This window comes from Ochotona princeps, chromosome 17, assembly GCF_030435755.1.
Source record: "Ochotona princeps isolate mOchPri1 chromosome 17, mOchPri1.hap1, whole genome shotgun sequence".
NCBI lineage: Eukaryota > Metazoa > Chordata > Mammalia > Lagomorpha > Ochotonidae > Ochotona > Ochotona princeps.
Genome location: NC_080848.1, coordinates 33,555,457 through 33,568,831, shown reverse-complemented (window position 1 = coordinate 33,568,831; position 13,375 = coordinate 33,555,457). Strand labels below are relative to the sequence as shown.

The following is a 13,375-nucleotide window of genomic DNA, read 5'->3' as shown; positions in this document are numbered from 1 at the left end:
CTCCTCTCTGTATATCTGACTTTGTAATAAATAAATAAATCTTTTTTTAAAAAAAAGGCTGTTGGAACATCATCATCCTGCATCATCCCACGGTATCCGTCCTGGCCTGTGGCTGCAGTGCCCGCAGGCCGCTCACTTCACAGAGCTTATTCTGACGGCGGCCTTGCCTGCTTGGTTTGTTCCATTCTCGACAATGACTACCTGCTGGCAGTGAGCTCTTCCGCCCACTAGCGAACAGATGGTCTCAGGCTGACTGCCCTAACTAAGGAATCACCAGAAACTCTGCAAGGCTCAGCTGTCAAAGGGCCCATCTGTCCTACGCAGTTGTCCAGGCACTTGCCTGTCTGCATGCTGCAAACCCCAGTCTCGCTCTCATCTTACGGCACTGAAATTTCTTATTTCTCCTGTTCTGGTTCTGGGGATCAAAGCCAGAAGTCAGTGCCATCTGCTTCTTGTTTCTTTCAAAGGCAGCATCTTCAGCATCTGCTTGGCTAAAGGAGCACTGCTCCTGGATGTCACTGGAGCTCATGACATATCTGACCTGGTACAGCTTGTTCTCTTTACCTTGCATGCAGTGCCATGGGAGGCTTGCCACGGGGCAGGGCGCTGGCTGCCAGCTGTGTTTTGCTGCTGCTGTTGTGGATGGGGAGGATGGGCGAGGGGCCGCCTCTCAGAGGCCTCCCTGCGGCTACCTGCTGCCCTCTGTGCTGCCCACCACTCTGCACAGAGCCTGCAAACACATTTTTGTGGCCATTGATCTGTGTTACCAAACTGCTTTCCTACAATACCAGGCTCTTCATTACAGCAGTTTATAGCACAACCAAAAATGCAAGGGCACTTCAAGAAGTTTAAGAAACACTGAAGTGGAAAGTTGCTTATCTTGATAGCCAAAAACAAAACAAAACACACACACACACACACACACCCACACCAACTCTAAAGCCATGGATAACTTGCATTTCAATAAAGAGCTCTTGTTTCTTTTTCCAACTTTTTAGATTCAATGATCACTTTGCCCTTTCACTGTAAACCATACATTTTGGAAATTGTTTTGTATTGACAAAGTACAACCCTCCTGTTTTTGTATTGCTTGCACTTAAAACGAATGGAGTTGAGGGGTGGGGAAGTGGGCAATATGATGGCTCAACTGGATAATCCTACAACTGCAAGTGCTGGCATCCTTTATGGGTGCTGGGTTGTGTTATGGCAGTTGTACTTCTAATCCAGCTCACTGCTTGTGGCCTGGGAGAGCAGCTGAAGATGGTCCAAAGGCTTCAGCCCTATATCCGTGTGGGAGACCTGGAAGAAACTCCTGGCTTTGGATGGACTCAGCTCTGCCCATTGCAGCCATCTGGGGAGTGAACCAGCGAATGGAAGATCTTTCTCTCTGTCTCTCCATCTCTGTAAATCTGCCTTTACAATGAAAACAAATAGATCTTTAAAAAAAAATAAAGTGAATGGAGGCACACCAAAGGCTCTGAGAACTACTGCAGTCAAGAAATCTGTTGGCCTCCTTCAGCGTATCCTGCGCGCCCTGGGCTTGCAGCTCTGCCTGGACTCACTTGAGGCGGCTGCATCAGGAGCTGCTGGTGACGTCTGTTATGGCTCCTTTGGGCTGGAGCCAAGCTGGCTGTGAAATATTCAGAATGTCACTCTGTGGGACAACCCTCAGATGTGTTAGAAAAACATGGACTATGTGGGTGGGTACTTGGGGAGGAGGAAATAATGGGCCTGTGCTGAGCAGAAGACTGAAGGAGGTGAAAGAAGCTAATTTTTGCTTGGCTGGATATAGCTTCAGGCCTTGTATGGAAGCAAATGCCAGGAATGGTCTGGCTTTAACTCCTGAGAGAAGACAAGCGTGACAGCACATTCATTTGATTTATCTGATAGAAAAGCAATCAGATTTGTCCTTTTTTTTGGGTAAAGGTTTATTTTTTTGAAAGATAGAATGGAGGAGGGAAAGGCATGCAGAGAGAGAGAGAGAGAGCGAGCGAGCGAGAGAACACAAACTTCAATCTGCTGGTTCACTTTCCAAATGGCCATAACAACAGCCAGGCCATAACAAAAAAACAAAACAAAACAAAACAAAACAAACAACACAACAGCCAGGCCAAAGCCAGGTCTCTTCCACATGGGTGTCAGTGGCCCAAGTATTTGGGGCATTTCCTGTTGCCTTGCTAGGTGCATTAGTGGGGAGTTGCAGCAGAAGAGGAGTTGTGGAACTTGACATGGTAATTGGCTAGGGGACACCAATGGCACTAGCATTAGCCACACAATGGCTCCTCTTTTTAAATCTAAATCATGAAACATTTCTGTATGTTTCATTTACAAGTTTGGTTTGGGTCTTTTTTTCACATCTTCCATGCCTTTAGTTAACTTGTAATATCTATCTATATATATATATATCTGAAATTTACTTTATGAGAATTTTTAAAAGTCTGTTAATTCTAACATCTTTTTCAGTTCTGGATTAGTTTCAAATGAGTAATTTTTCTTCCTCATCACTGACTATATTTTACTGCCTCATCATCTTTGGATGTCAGGTATGATGAATTCCACCTCAATTTGCTTGAATAGAAAAGAAGCTTGAGGATATGTTGGTGGTGGAGCAGAGATAGGGTGAATCTTCTATTCCCTGCTTCACTTCCCCAATTTCACTTACAGTCAGGGTTGAGTCAGGGCAAAGCCAGGAGCTGGGAACTCAACCTAGGCCTCCCACTTGGGTGGCAAGGACCCAGCTACTCCAGCCCCCACCTGCTACCTCCCAGGGTGAGAGCATCAGCAGGGAGCTGGCCTGGAAGCAGAGGAGCTGAGGCCTGAACCAGGCACTATGGTATGAAGGGCAGGATCCCAAGTGGGAATTAACTGCCACACCAAATGTCTACCCCTTAAAAACATCTGATTACTTATTTGAGAGGCAGCGAGACTAGCAGATGGTTAGACAGAGAAACAATGGGTTCCCTTTCACTGGATAGCTCCCTAAACACCTGCAATGGCCCAGAGTTAGGAGTTGAAGCCAGGAGCCAAGAACTCAAAGTTCCTGGCTTAAGGGATCCAAGCATTTAAGCCACTCCCACCACTGCCTATACTGGAGGGTCTGCATGAACAGAAGATTTTTTTTCCACCTGTTTTATTTATCGTCTTTGCTTCTTTTCATATCGCCCTCTCACAGTTCTCTTGCTGTTTCTGGAAGAGGTAAGAGCTCTCTACAGTTCCCACTCACACTCAGCTCCGGGCAGCCCCCACTTTCTCTCCAAACTGCTGTGCTCCCTGCCTGAGGCCACTTCTTTCTGCTCACATCCTTCCTCTCCACAGACATCAGTCAGCACGAGGCAGAAGGGATTTCCTTAGGGTCCAGACAATCTGGGTGGTAGCCCTGGGATGATTTCTGCTCAAGTCACTTCAGCTGGCACCTATAAATTTGCTTCTTATTCATCTTGTTCCTATTCCTTTAAGTATTTTGTTTATTTATTGGGCTTATTTATAGGCAATGAGCATGGAGAAGTTTTAACAAACAGTATTTCTGACTTTCCTTAGGAGGACTAAATTCTTTTCTCCTTTCCTCTGGTGAACAGATTAATAGAGCTTTCTAAGGGGTCATCCACTCATATGTTCCCAGAGTACAGCCCTGCTGGTGATGATGTAGCATTGCTTTAAATCATTTTGGGCTCCAATTTGTGGGCATTTTTTTCGACTTTTATTATTTATTGAGCTTTAATTTTCATTTTATTTGGACAGCAGGGAAAGAGAGAAAAAAAACCCACAAGTGAGCAAGCACAGTTCCTCATTCCCCATCTATCTGTTCCTTTCCAAAACCCCCACAAGAAGAGGCTGGGCTGATGCTGGGAGCCTGGAACTCAGTCCAGGTGTCCCACAATGGTGGCTGGAGCCCAGCTACTTGAGCCAACACATGCAGGAGGCAGGAGGGTAGGGCCAGAGTGAGATACTGAGCCCAAGTAGTCCAATGTGACCTCTAGGCCAAATGTCCTTATTTAGGACTCGAAAACTTTCTGTAACAAATGGGATTGGACCATAATTTCTTTTTGATGTGAAATTCTTATTTGTTTAGTATAGGGTGTTGCATTAGTATAATGAGATACTTCCCCCCCCACCACCAAGATTTTAACATTTTTTATTCTCTTTGAAATAGGATTGGAATTTTTCTTATGGATTTTATATTCTAATCAACTCTTGCTAAATCTTTTTGAAGATGACTCATAATAAAATATTTGGTATGCTCTGTAAAACACAGTATGAGTTTTAGCATTACATCAATTATATACATTTAACAACAAAGAAAAATAGCTGGAAAAACATCAAGTTAACCTCTCCACAACAAGTCAACAGTAAGCTGATGATTATAATTCTAAGTGAAAATTTCAAGCTTGAGTTTTCTGGCTTCAGCGAGCAGAGATTTGATTTTTTTACTTCCACTCAATCCCCAAATTCACAGGATACAAATGTCAAGAAATTTAAAAGTGCAGATCTTGAAAGCCGCCTTCTCCTTAAGTTTTTTGAATTTTAAAGAAATGAATTCTCATTTACATTGAATACAGGAAACATGCACCTGAAATTGCATCTCGGAATATATTTGTCAGGAAAGGAAAACAATTGATGGATTCTAGGATCAGGTTCACATATTTTTGTACCTCGTAGAAGTCAGTGAATAGGGATTGAAATTTACTAAACAAAGACTTAAATTGAGGCAAAATATTTCAATTTCCCAGGAAAAAGCTATTCTATTCATTGCTACAGGTATCTGAATTAAGATCAACTCTGGCCAAAGAAGAAATCAAGACAGTAATTCCATTCACAATAGTCTCTCTCTCTCTCTCTCTCTCTCTCTCTCTCTCTCTCTCTCTCTCTCTCTCTCTCACACACACACACACACACACACACACACACACTCTACCTGGGGATAAATTTAACCAAGGAAGAGAATATTTTCTAAACAAATATTGAGACTTGTTAATGAAAGAAATTAAAGAGGATACACAAAGTGGAACACTACCCCACAGTCACGCATTGGAAGAATTAGTACTATTCAAATGTCCACTCAAAGCAATGTACAGAAAAAAATCATGAGACTCATATGCAACCACAAAATGCTGTGAATAGTGAAAGCAATTTTGCAGCAAACAAAATAAAAAACCAAGCTTAAAGCATCATGATACATGATCTCAAAACATATTACAAAGCTATAGTAGCCAAAATAGCATGGTTTTGGCATGACAACTACCACATAGGACAATGAAATAGGGAACCCATAAATAAACCCATATATCTACAGTAAGCTGGTATTTGTAAAAAAAGGTGACTCTTACAAAAAAAGTAAGAGTGACAGAGCAAGAAAGAGAGAGAGAGAGAGAGACACAGATAGACAAAGAGAGATCTCCCATCTGCTGGTTCACTTCCCAGACAGCTCAGTTTGGGTTAGGCAGAAACCAGGAGCTAGGAACACCATCCTGGTCTCCCATGTGGGTGACAGGGACGCACAAGTACTTGGGCCATTCTCTGTTGCTTTTCCAGGCACATTAACCTAATGTTGGATCACAAGCAGAGTTGCTGGGACTTGTACCAGCACTCTGATATGCAATGCCAGTGTAGCAAGTAGCAGCTTAAGTTGCTGAGTGACAATGCTGATTCCACTGAGTTTTGACACAAATATTCTGGAAAAAAGATAGTTTGTTCAATAAGGTGCTGGGAAAACTGAGCATTTACATGCAAAAGAATGAAACTAGACTGCTATCTCTCATTAAACACAAAAGTCAACTCAAAATAGATGAAACTTCTAGGTGAAAGACTACATTTTAAAGCCACTAGAAGAAAACATGGGAAAAATACTTCAAAAGACATTGATACAACAATGGCTTTTTTAGAAAGACCCTGAAAATACATCCCCAAAAAGTAGAAATAGACAAAATGGTATGTTAAATGAAGAAGCTTCTACATAGCAAAAGAAACAGAGTGCAAAGACAATATGAAAAACAGGAGAGAATATTTACAAACTGCTCATCCAACAAGGGACTAATATTTACAGTATATGAGGAATGCAAAAAAACTCAATGCCCCAAATTAAGTAGACTAAAATAGCTAAATTTTAATCATTAGCTGACTAAAATCTCAGCTAATGAGCTGAACATACATCTTTCAAGGTATAGCAAATACCCGAAAAAAGACCAGATACCACTAATCATCAGGAAATTCAAATCAAAGCCACAAAGAGCAATGATCTCACTCCAGTTATGAAAGTTATTATCAAAAAGGCAAGAAAAAAAAAAAGGAACCAATTCTGAGGACACAGACATTCCTCCTGGTAGGAATGCGAACTAGTACAGCTGCTATGGAAAACAGTATGGATGTTCGTTCAAACACTAAAAATAGAACCGCCACATGCTTCTGCACCCACTGCTTTGTACGTGTTCAGGAAGGCAGTTCATCAAAGAGAGAGTTGTGCTCCCCAGTTCACTGCAGCACTCCTCCCTACAGCAAGATATGGAATCACCAAAGGTGTCTACTGCCGGACAAGTGGACATAAAGAGAAAAAGAATGTGACGTGTATACGTATTACTGGGCCACAAAAAGAGAATGAGATCCTATTGTGTGTCAACACAGATGGAGCTGGAAGACTTTGTGCAATCCGCATAAAACAGCAGTTGCCACATATTCTCACTCAAGTGGAAGCTGTGTAAATTGACCTCACAGTAGAAGGGCGTACGAGAGGCCAGGAAGGGTGCTGGGAAGGGGACTGAGGGTGGGCACCAAACAGACTCAGCTGGTAAGAATAAGATCTAATGCCCAAGGCATGACAGGGTGAGCATAGTTTACAACAACGCATTACATATTTTATAAAAAAAAACCAGAGGAGAAGACATTGAAAATCCTTAGCACAAATAAATGATAATATATTTTTAAGAAATTATTTTAATGCTAATTATCCTGATGCCCTCATTATATATTGCATACATGTATTGAATCACCATATTCTGTCAACATGTACAGCTGTTGTTTAAAAAAAAGCTAGAGTTCCTTTAGTTGTCCATATTTCACTATAAGTCAATAACAACATGAAAATAAGGCTGCTTACGTGAGCTATAGACATATTCTAAATTCTGTAGTGTTTTCTTTCCTATATAATTATTTGGCAGATACAATGGAAATTTCCAAAGGCCCATATGCTTATTGTTACTTTTTTGGTAATTTTTTTTATATTCTATTTTTTCCCAACTAGATGATCACCACATATTATTTTAGCTACATCATCTACAAGCATTTAATTACATGAACTATCTAAAGATGTACTTTGATGTAGAATATAAGACTCAATTACACAAACTACAGGGTCTGCACAGCCACCTCACCAGCCTCGCAGAAGCACACGAGTGGGTCTGACTCTCAGCATGTCTGCATGTGGAGAATGGAAACCCAGGTGTGAATGTGAAGGAAAATACCAATCAGGAGCATTCTGATGTTTCTGGGACTTAAGCTAAGTCTTGTAGAGGGCAAACGAACTGAACGCATATCATTTCTTTGTCACTGACTTGATGAGTGGTCTTCTTCCGGCACAGGGGTGGGGGAGGCAGAGACAATGCCCCAGGGGAAGGACATCTTACCTGGGAGACACATGCCCACCCCACACACACCACGGCCTCTGATGGGAAGAAGAAACTGTCTCCAAACTACTTCAACAAATAACCAGACAAAGCACACTCTTATGCTGAAAATTATCCAAGCACTGGTCCCCATCAACCTATTCAGATTCCAATCAATCCACTTTCCATTTCTACTTCTTACAGCCTAGTCCACCACATGCCCACACTTAAAAACTACAGAGATCTCAAAACACTCCATGTTTCTGCAGCAGTTACTGCCTCTCAGGAATTCCTCCCGTCTTCATGGGCCCATATGCCATCCTCAGTCTGCCTTGTAATTTGTTTATAGTGACAGTACACAAACTAACTGATTATATTTGTGGCAAATGAGAGGCTGCAACAATAAGAATGTAAAATAGTTTCTCTATCTGTTGGATTTAATTACGTTTGGTTTGGCACTGGAGAAATCACTGTCAGGGAAGCCTCTCATTGTTGGTTCAGCTACAGGCTGGAAAAGTGGAAAAGCATTCCTAATCTGGAAACTCAGAGCCTGGATGCTAATTTTACCTCCTATGAAATGGATGACTCCACTTGTACTTATGGAGGAAAATAACTGAATACATTACAGTTGGCACAAAACAGGTTCAGTGATAGCTATGACTAAAAACCACATATAGTCAAAGCCTTATTTTGCTATAAAAACCAAACCTTACCTCTTGAAATGATTCACCAAGACTCCAACAAGTTCTCCAATTCGATTCTCCTGGGTTGGCTGTTTGCTGAAGAGGCAGACAATGAGGTCTTTGTTGTCTTTTGTATGGAACACAACAAGTTCGTCCTTTCCATTGGAGACACTCAGACCAGTCAACTGAAAAAGACAATACATGAATAAACCATTAGGATGAAGGAATTTTCAGATACATTTTGAACGGTTTTGCTCAGTAATGCTGATTACTTTCATCTTTATTGAGTTTCTTTTTAAAAAATTATTATTATTTTACTTTGAATATCTTTACACAGTTGATTAGGGCTCAAAGGGTCAAGGGCTACAGAAAAGTGGGTGAGACCATTGTTTCCACATTCTCTTTTTTCCTTTCTGTATCTGGGAAAAGGGGGCGACAAAGGCAGAAGCCACACCCAGCCTCCCAATCATCCCAGGGGCCCCTATGTGGGGCATGCTCTCAGAGCACTGCTCAAGTGGTTTTCAAAGTTCAACAGTTCTGAATTGCTGCCAATCTCACCACTCCAAGCACAATGAAATCTTTCCAGAACCCACTGAAATCTCTCTAAAACCCACTAGCTGACACAGTCCACCTTAGTCTCTCTTTGCCCAGATTTTTACTGCCAATGCTTGGCTGCGGTTGTTGATCAATTTGTTCTGTCCTCTGTCATGGTACCAAGTGTCCTCTGCAGGCTCCAATGTACTGCCATATCCTCCATGTGCATAGCTGGACATGCTCTCTCTGAGCCACTGAGGAGGCTGACACATGCACTCCATGGTCAGACCATGCAGCCTTCAATTCTCTCCATGATTGGGGTTCTGAGTCCAGCAGTTCATTTGGGGGATCCCCAAAGAAACTTCATCTGAGGTCATCCCAGACGCGATTCTTATGTGTGCTTGCCAATACAGAGTCCAGCACAGTTGTCGCCCCAATCAGCTTATGTACATGCTGGTGGTTGCAAATGCTGGGTCAGTTCTGTCTCCAGCCCTGTCTTTTACACAAACCAATGGTGTTGCAGTCCATCCCGATCCTGCCCACCACACTTGGCCCTCATGCAAACCAGTGGGAGCTACAGTCTAGTTGGAGTGACCCGCAATAACCCTCACCCGTCTCACCCCCTGCTCTTGTTCCCATGCTTGCCAGCATGTAGAGCAAGCTGGTCCAGTCTGTCCCACATCCCATTCAGCTCTCATATGTATCAATGGGCACTGAAGCCTATTCAACCCAACCAACCCCACTATCCAGCCCACACATGTACCAGCATGTGCTGTTCTGTCTAGCCATGCCTTCCACAGTCCTGGTTCTCATGCTCACCAGTCAGAGTGGCTACCCAAGAGGGAGGTACCCATTGTTTCCCTACTGCGCCCACTCCCACTCCCAGATCTTGCACTCTCCAGGTGGTTCTACAGTTTAACTTGACAGAATTTGTCCCTCATGCCAGCATCTGCCAGCTGATGCTGCGGCAAAACCCAACCAATCCACACTTACTTTAACTTATGCAGGCACCAGTAGGTACAGTCCGCCTAGCCTGTCTTTACCCTGATTCAGCTCACATGAGGCTGACAGGTGCTATAGCCCTGCCCAGTCTGGTCTGCCCCCATCCCAACTCATGCCCTCTAGCGCAACTGGTGGAGGGAATCTCCATGTAGCCCCCTACCTGTTCTGCCCCCTCCCCACCCCGGGTCTCACATGTGCTGGTTGGGTGCTGTGGCCCAGGGTATCTTAGCCTGCTTCACCTCAACATTTGTCAGTGGGTGCTGCAGCCTGGCCAGGCCTGGCCCACCCCCAATTCCAGCTCACGCTGATGGGGGCTACAGCTTAGCCCAGCTGGCACCCAGCCCTCATGTGTACTGGCATGTGTTGTGACCTAACCTGGCCCAACCCACACTCCATTCTGGTGCTCGAGTTTGCCAGCAGATGATGTGGACTAGCCCAGCCTGATTCACCCCCAACCTGTGCCAAATGTATGCCACTAGGTATCGTTTCCTGGCCTGGTTGGGATGCTCCCTTTCTTGGTTCTCATGCTCACCTGCAGGGACTGTGTCCCAACAGAGGAGTTTCCCAAGCATCTCCATCAGAACCTCTCCCAGTGCCAGATCTCAAGCACATTGGTGGGTCCGTGGGCCAGCCCTATTCAGTCCACCTCCTGTCCTAGCAGGAACAGTGGCCTTTCCTGGCTGGCCTGCAGCCCATTCCGGTTTTATTGTTGGGTGTTACAGCCCAGCTTAGCCTGGTCCACACACAGACATAGCTCACACCTAGCTCAGCAGGGGCAAAAACCTAGCCTAGCCCATCTTACCCCTACACCCTGGTTCTCACGAGCACTAGTTGGTACTGGAATCCAGCCCAGTCTGGTGCGCCCAACTCAGTCCACACTTGTGCCAAGGGAGGCTGCAGCCATATCCAGACCAGAATGCAGCTCCCACTCCAGCCCCTGCATACACCAGTGGGAACCACAACCCAGCCAGGGCAACTCCTCTGCTCCCCAACCAGGCCTGTTCCCAGCCACAGATCTCATGTGTGCCAGTGGTTGTTCTGACCCAGCTTGGTGCAGTCCCACACCTGTCATGACCTTTCTCTTTGGATGCTGTAGCCTGGACTGACCCAGCCTGCTTCCAGCTCCTACTCTCACTGGCGGGTGCTGGAACCTGGCCCTACTCAGTCTGGTCCCATCCCTGGATCATGCAAACCAATAGATGTGACAGCCTAGCCTGGATGACCTGTGCTCCAGCCTGGCTTCTGTTCTTGCCTGTGAGTTAAGGTTTGTTCAGCCCTGCCCAGTCTGCTCCCCTCCAAACTCAACCCACACATTAGCCAACAGTTGGAGCTACCTTGCTCAGTTTGCTCATTCCCCAGGCCCAGACCATGTGATCATCAGAAGTGATGACCCGTTAAGGGAGTTTCCTACATTCCCGCACTTGGCCCACTCCCAGACCCAGATCTCATGCATGCCAGGGGATGTTAGGCCCTACCCTGGCATAGCCTGCCCCTCTACCTTGTATGAGCTGGTGAATGTTGCAGCCTGGCCACCCCACACCCTCTTTTAGGATGGACATGTGGGTGCTGCAGCCTGGATCTGCCCAAACTGTTCTCAGTCCCTGTACCCACGAGTGATGGCAGGTTCCATGGTCACACCTAGTTCAGCCCATCACCACCCCAACTCTTGAGTTAACCAGCAGGAATTATATTTCCACAGGGTTTGGCAAACATATCCTCCACAGAATCCATCCCCAGACCTGGTTCTCTCGTTTGCTGGTTAGTGTCATGGCCCTGCCTAATGTGAGTCATCTGCTGTTCTGATAGTCAGTCAGGTACTTGGCTCTAGGCCTGCTAGACCAGCCCCCAGCCTTAGCTTATGCATGGGCTGGTGTGTGGTGGTCAGCACTTCGTACAGTGTGGTAAAGAATTTAAGACTGCAGGGACAACAGTGAGCTGCGCATGTGCTGAGCTCGGCAAGAACTCACTGAGCTCAGTGCACTGCACTGGTCCCACAGGAAAATAATACCGACTACGGCATCGTACAAGTCAAAACAGGTCCGTGTGTGGCCCTCAGACCTAAGAGGTTCCGGCAAGATCACCACCACCAACAACCTAGCTATATAGGACACCTGGTGTCTCCCTAATCCTGGGACCCGCTCCAACCAGAAGTGGGAAAAAGGTTGTACAGACAACGGTGCAGCCTCAGCACAGTATCACAGGAGGTGGAGACTGGTGAGCCAGGAGCTAGGGCTACGGAGACTATGGTAGAAATATAACATAACAACCCAGACCTGGAACTTGCTGGAGGGAGTGGCACAGCTGACAGCAAACAAAGAGCCATGCACATTCAGAGTTAACTGAAGACGACATCGAGAAAATGGGGGATACAGAATTCAAAACACTTGCTATAAAACTTCTTATCAACAGCAAGAGGCACGTAAAGCAGGCATTCAAGCAATTCAAGGAATGTGTCACACTGGAAATGAATCAAATGAAAGCTGATTTATCAGAAATGAAGAATACAGTGGAGCAAATTAAAAGTACAGTGGAGGGCTCGGCAGCTTGGCCTAGTGGCTAAGGTCCTCGCCTTGATCCCATATGGCTGCTGGTTCTAATCCCGGCAGCTCCACTTCCTCTCTGTCTCTCCTCCTCTCAGTATATCTGACTTTGTAAAAAAAAAAAAAAAAAAAGGTACAGTGGAGAGTTTCCAAAATAGAATGAAGGAGACAGACGAAAGAATTTCAAAATTAGAAGATATTTCCTGTCACCAGGGAGAAACAAACAAAAAATTGGAAGCAGAGCTGGATCAGACCAAAAAAAAAGTATTCAAGAATTGAAAGACACTATGAAAAGGCCAAATATAAGAGTTATGGGAGTCCCAGAAGGTGCAGAAAGAGAAGCTGGGTTTACAAATGTATTTAATGAAATAATAAGGGAAAATTTCCCTAATCTAGAGACAGAATTGGGAAACAACATCCAGGAGGGGCACAGAACTCCCAACAGGGTTGACCAAAAGCAGTCTTCACCAAGACACATGATAATCAAGCTCTCTTCAATTGAACATAAGGAAAAGATCCTAAAATGTGCATGTGAAAAAAAATCAATTGACATATAAAGGAATGCCAATTAAACTCACAGGAGATCTCTCACAGGAAACTCTACAGGACAGAAAAGAAGGGAGCTACATATTCCAGATTATAAAAGCAAAAAATTGCCAGCCCAGGATAATGTACCCAGCAAAGCTTTCCTTTGTCTTTGAAAATGAAATAAAAATCTCCCACAGTAAAGAAAAGTTAAAAAAATATGCCTCTTCCAGGCCTGGCAGTGTAGCCTAGTGGCTAAAGTCCTCGCCTTGAACGCTGGGATCCCATATGGGCGCCGGTTCTAATCCTGGCAGCTCCACTTCCCGTCCAGTTCCCTGCTTGTGGCCTGGGAAAGCAGTTGAGGATGGCCCAAAGCTTTGGGATCCTGCACCCGCGTGGGAGACCTGGAAGAGGTTCCAGGTTTCCGGCTCTGGATTGGCACAGCACCGGCTGTTGTGGTCACTTGGGGAGTGAATCATCGGATGGAAGATCTTCCTCT

The 13,375-nt window shown here is 44.9% G+C and overlaps 1 protein-coding gene across 1 annotated transcript in view; it reads right to left on the bottom strand.

The window, feature by feature from the left end:
* MYO1D (myosin ID) overlaps window positions 1-13,375 on the bottom strand; it is a 310,619-nt gene that overhangs the window by 55,910 nt on the left and 241,334 nt on the right. Inside the window, exon 21 of the mRNA XM_004593874.3 lies at window positions 8,306-8,460. Within this exon, the coding sequence (XP_004593931.2) occupies window positions 8,306-8,460 (155 nt within the window). The remainder of the gene's footprint in view (window positions 1-8,305; window positions 8,461-13,375) is intronic.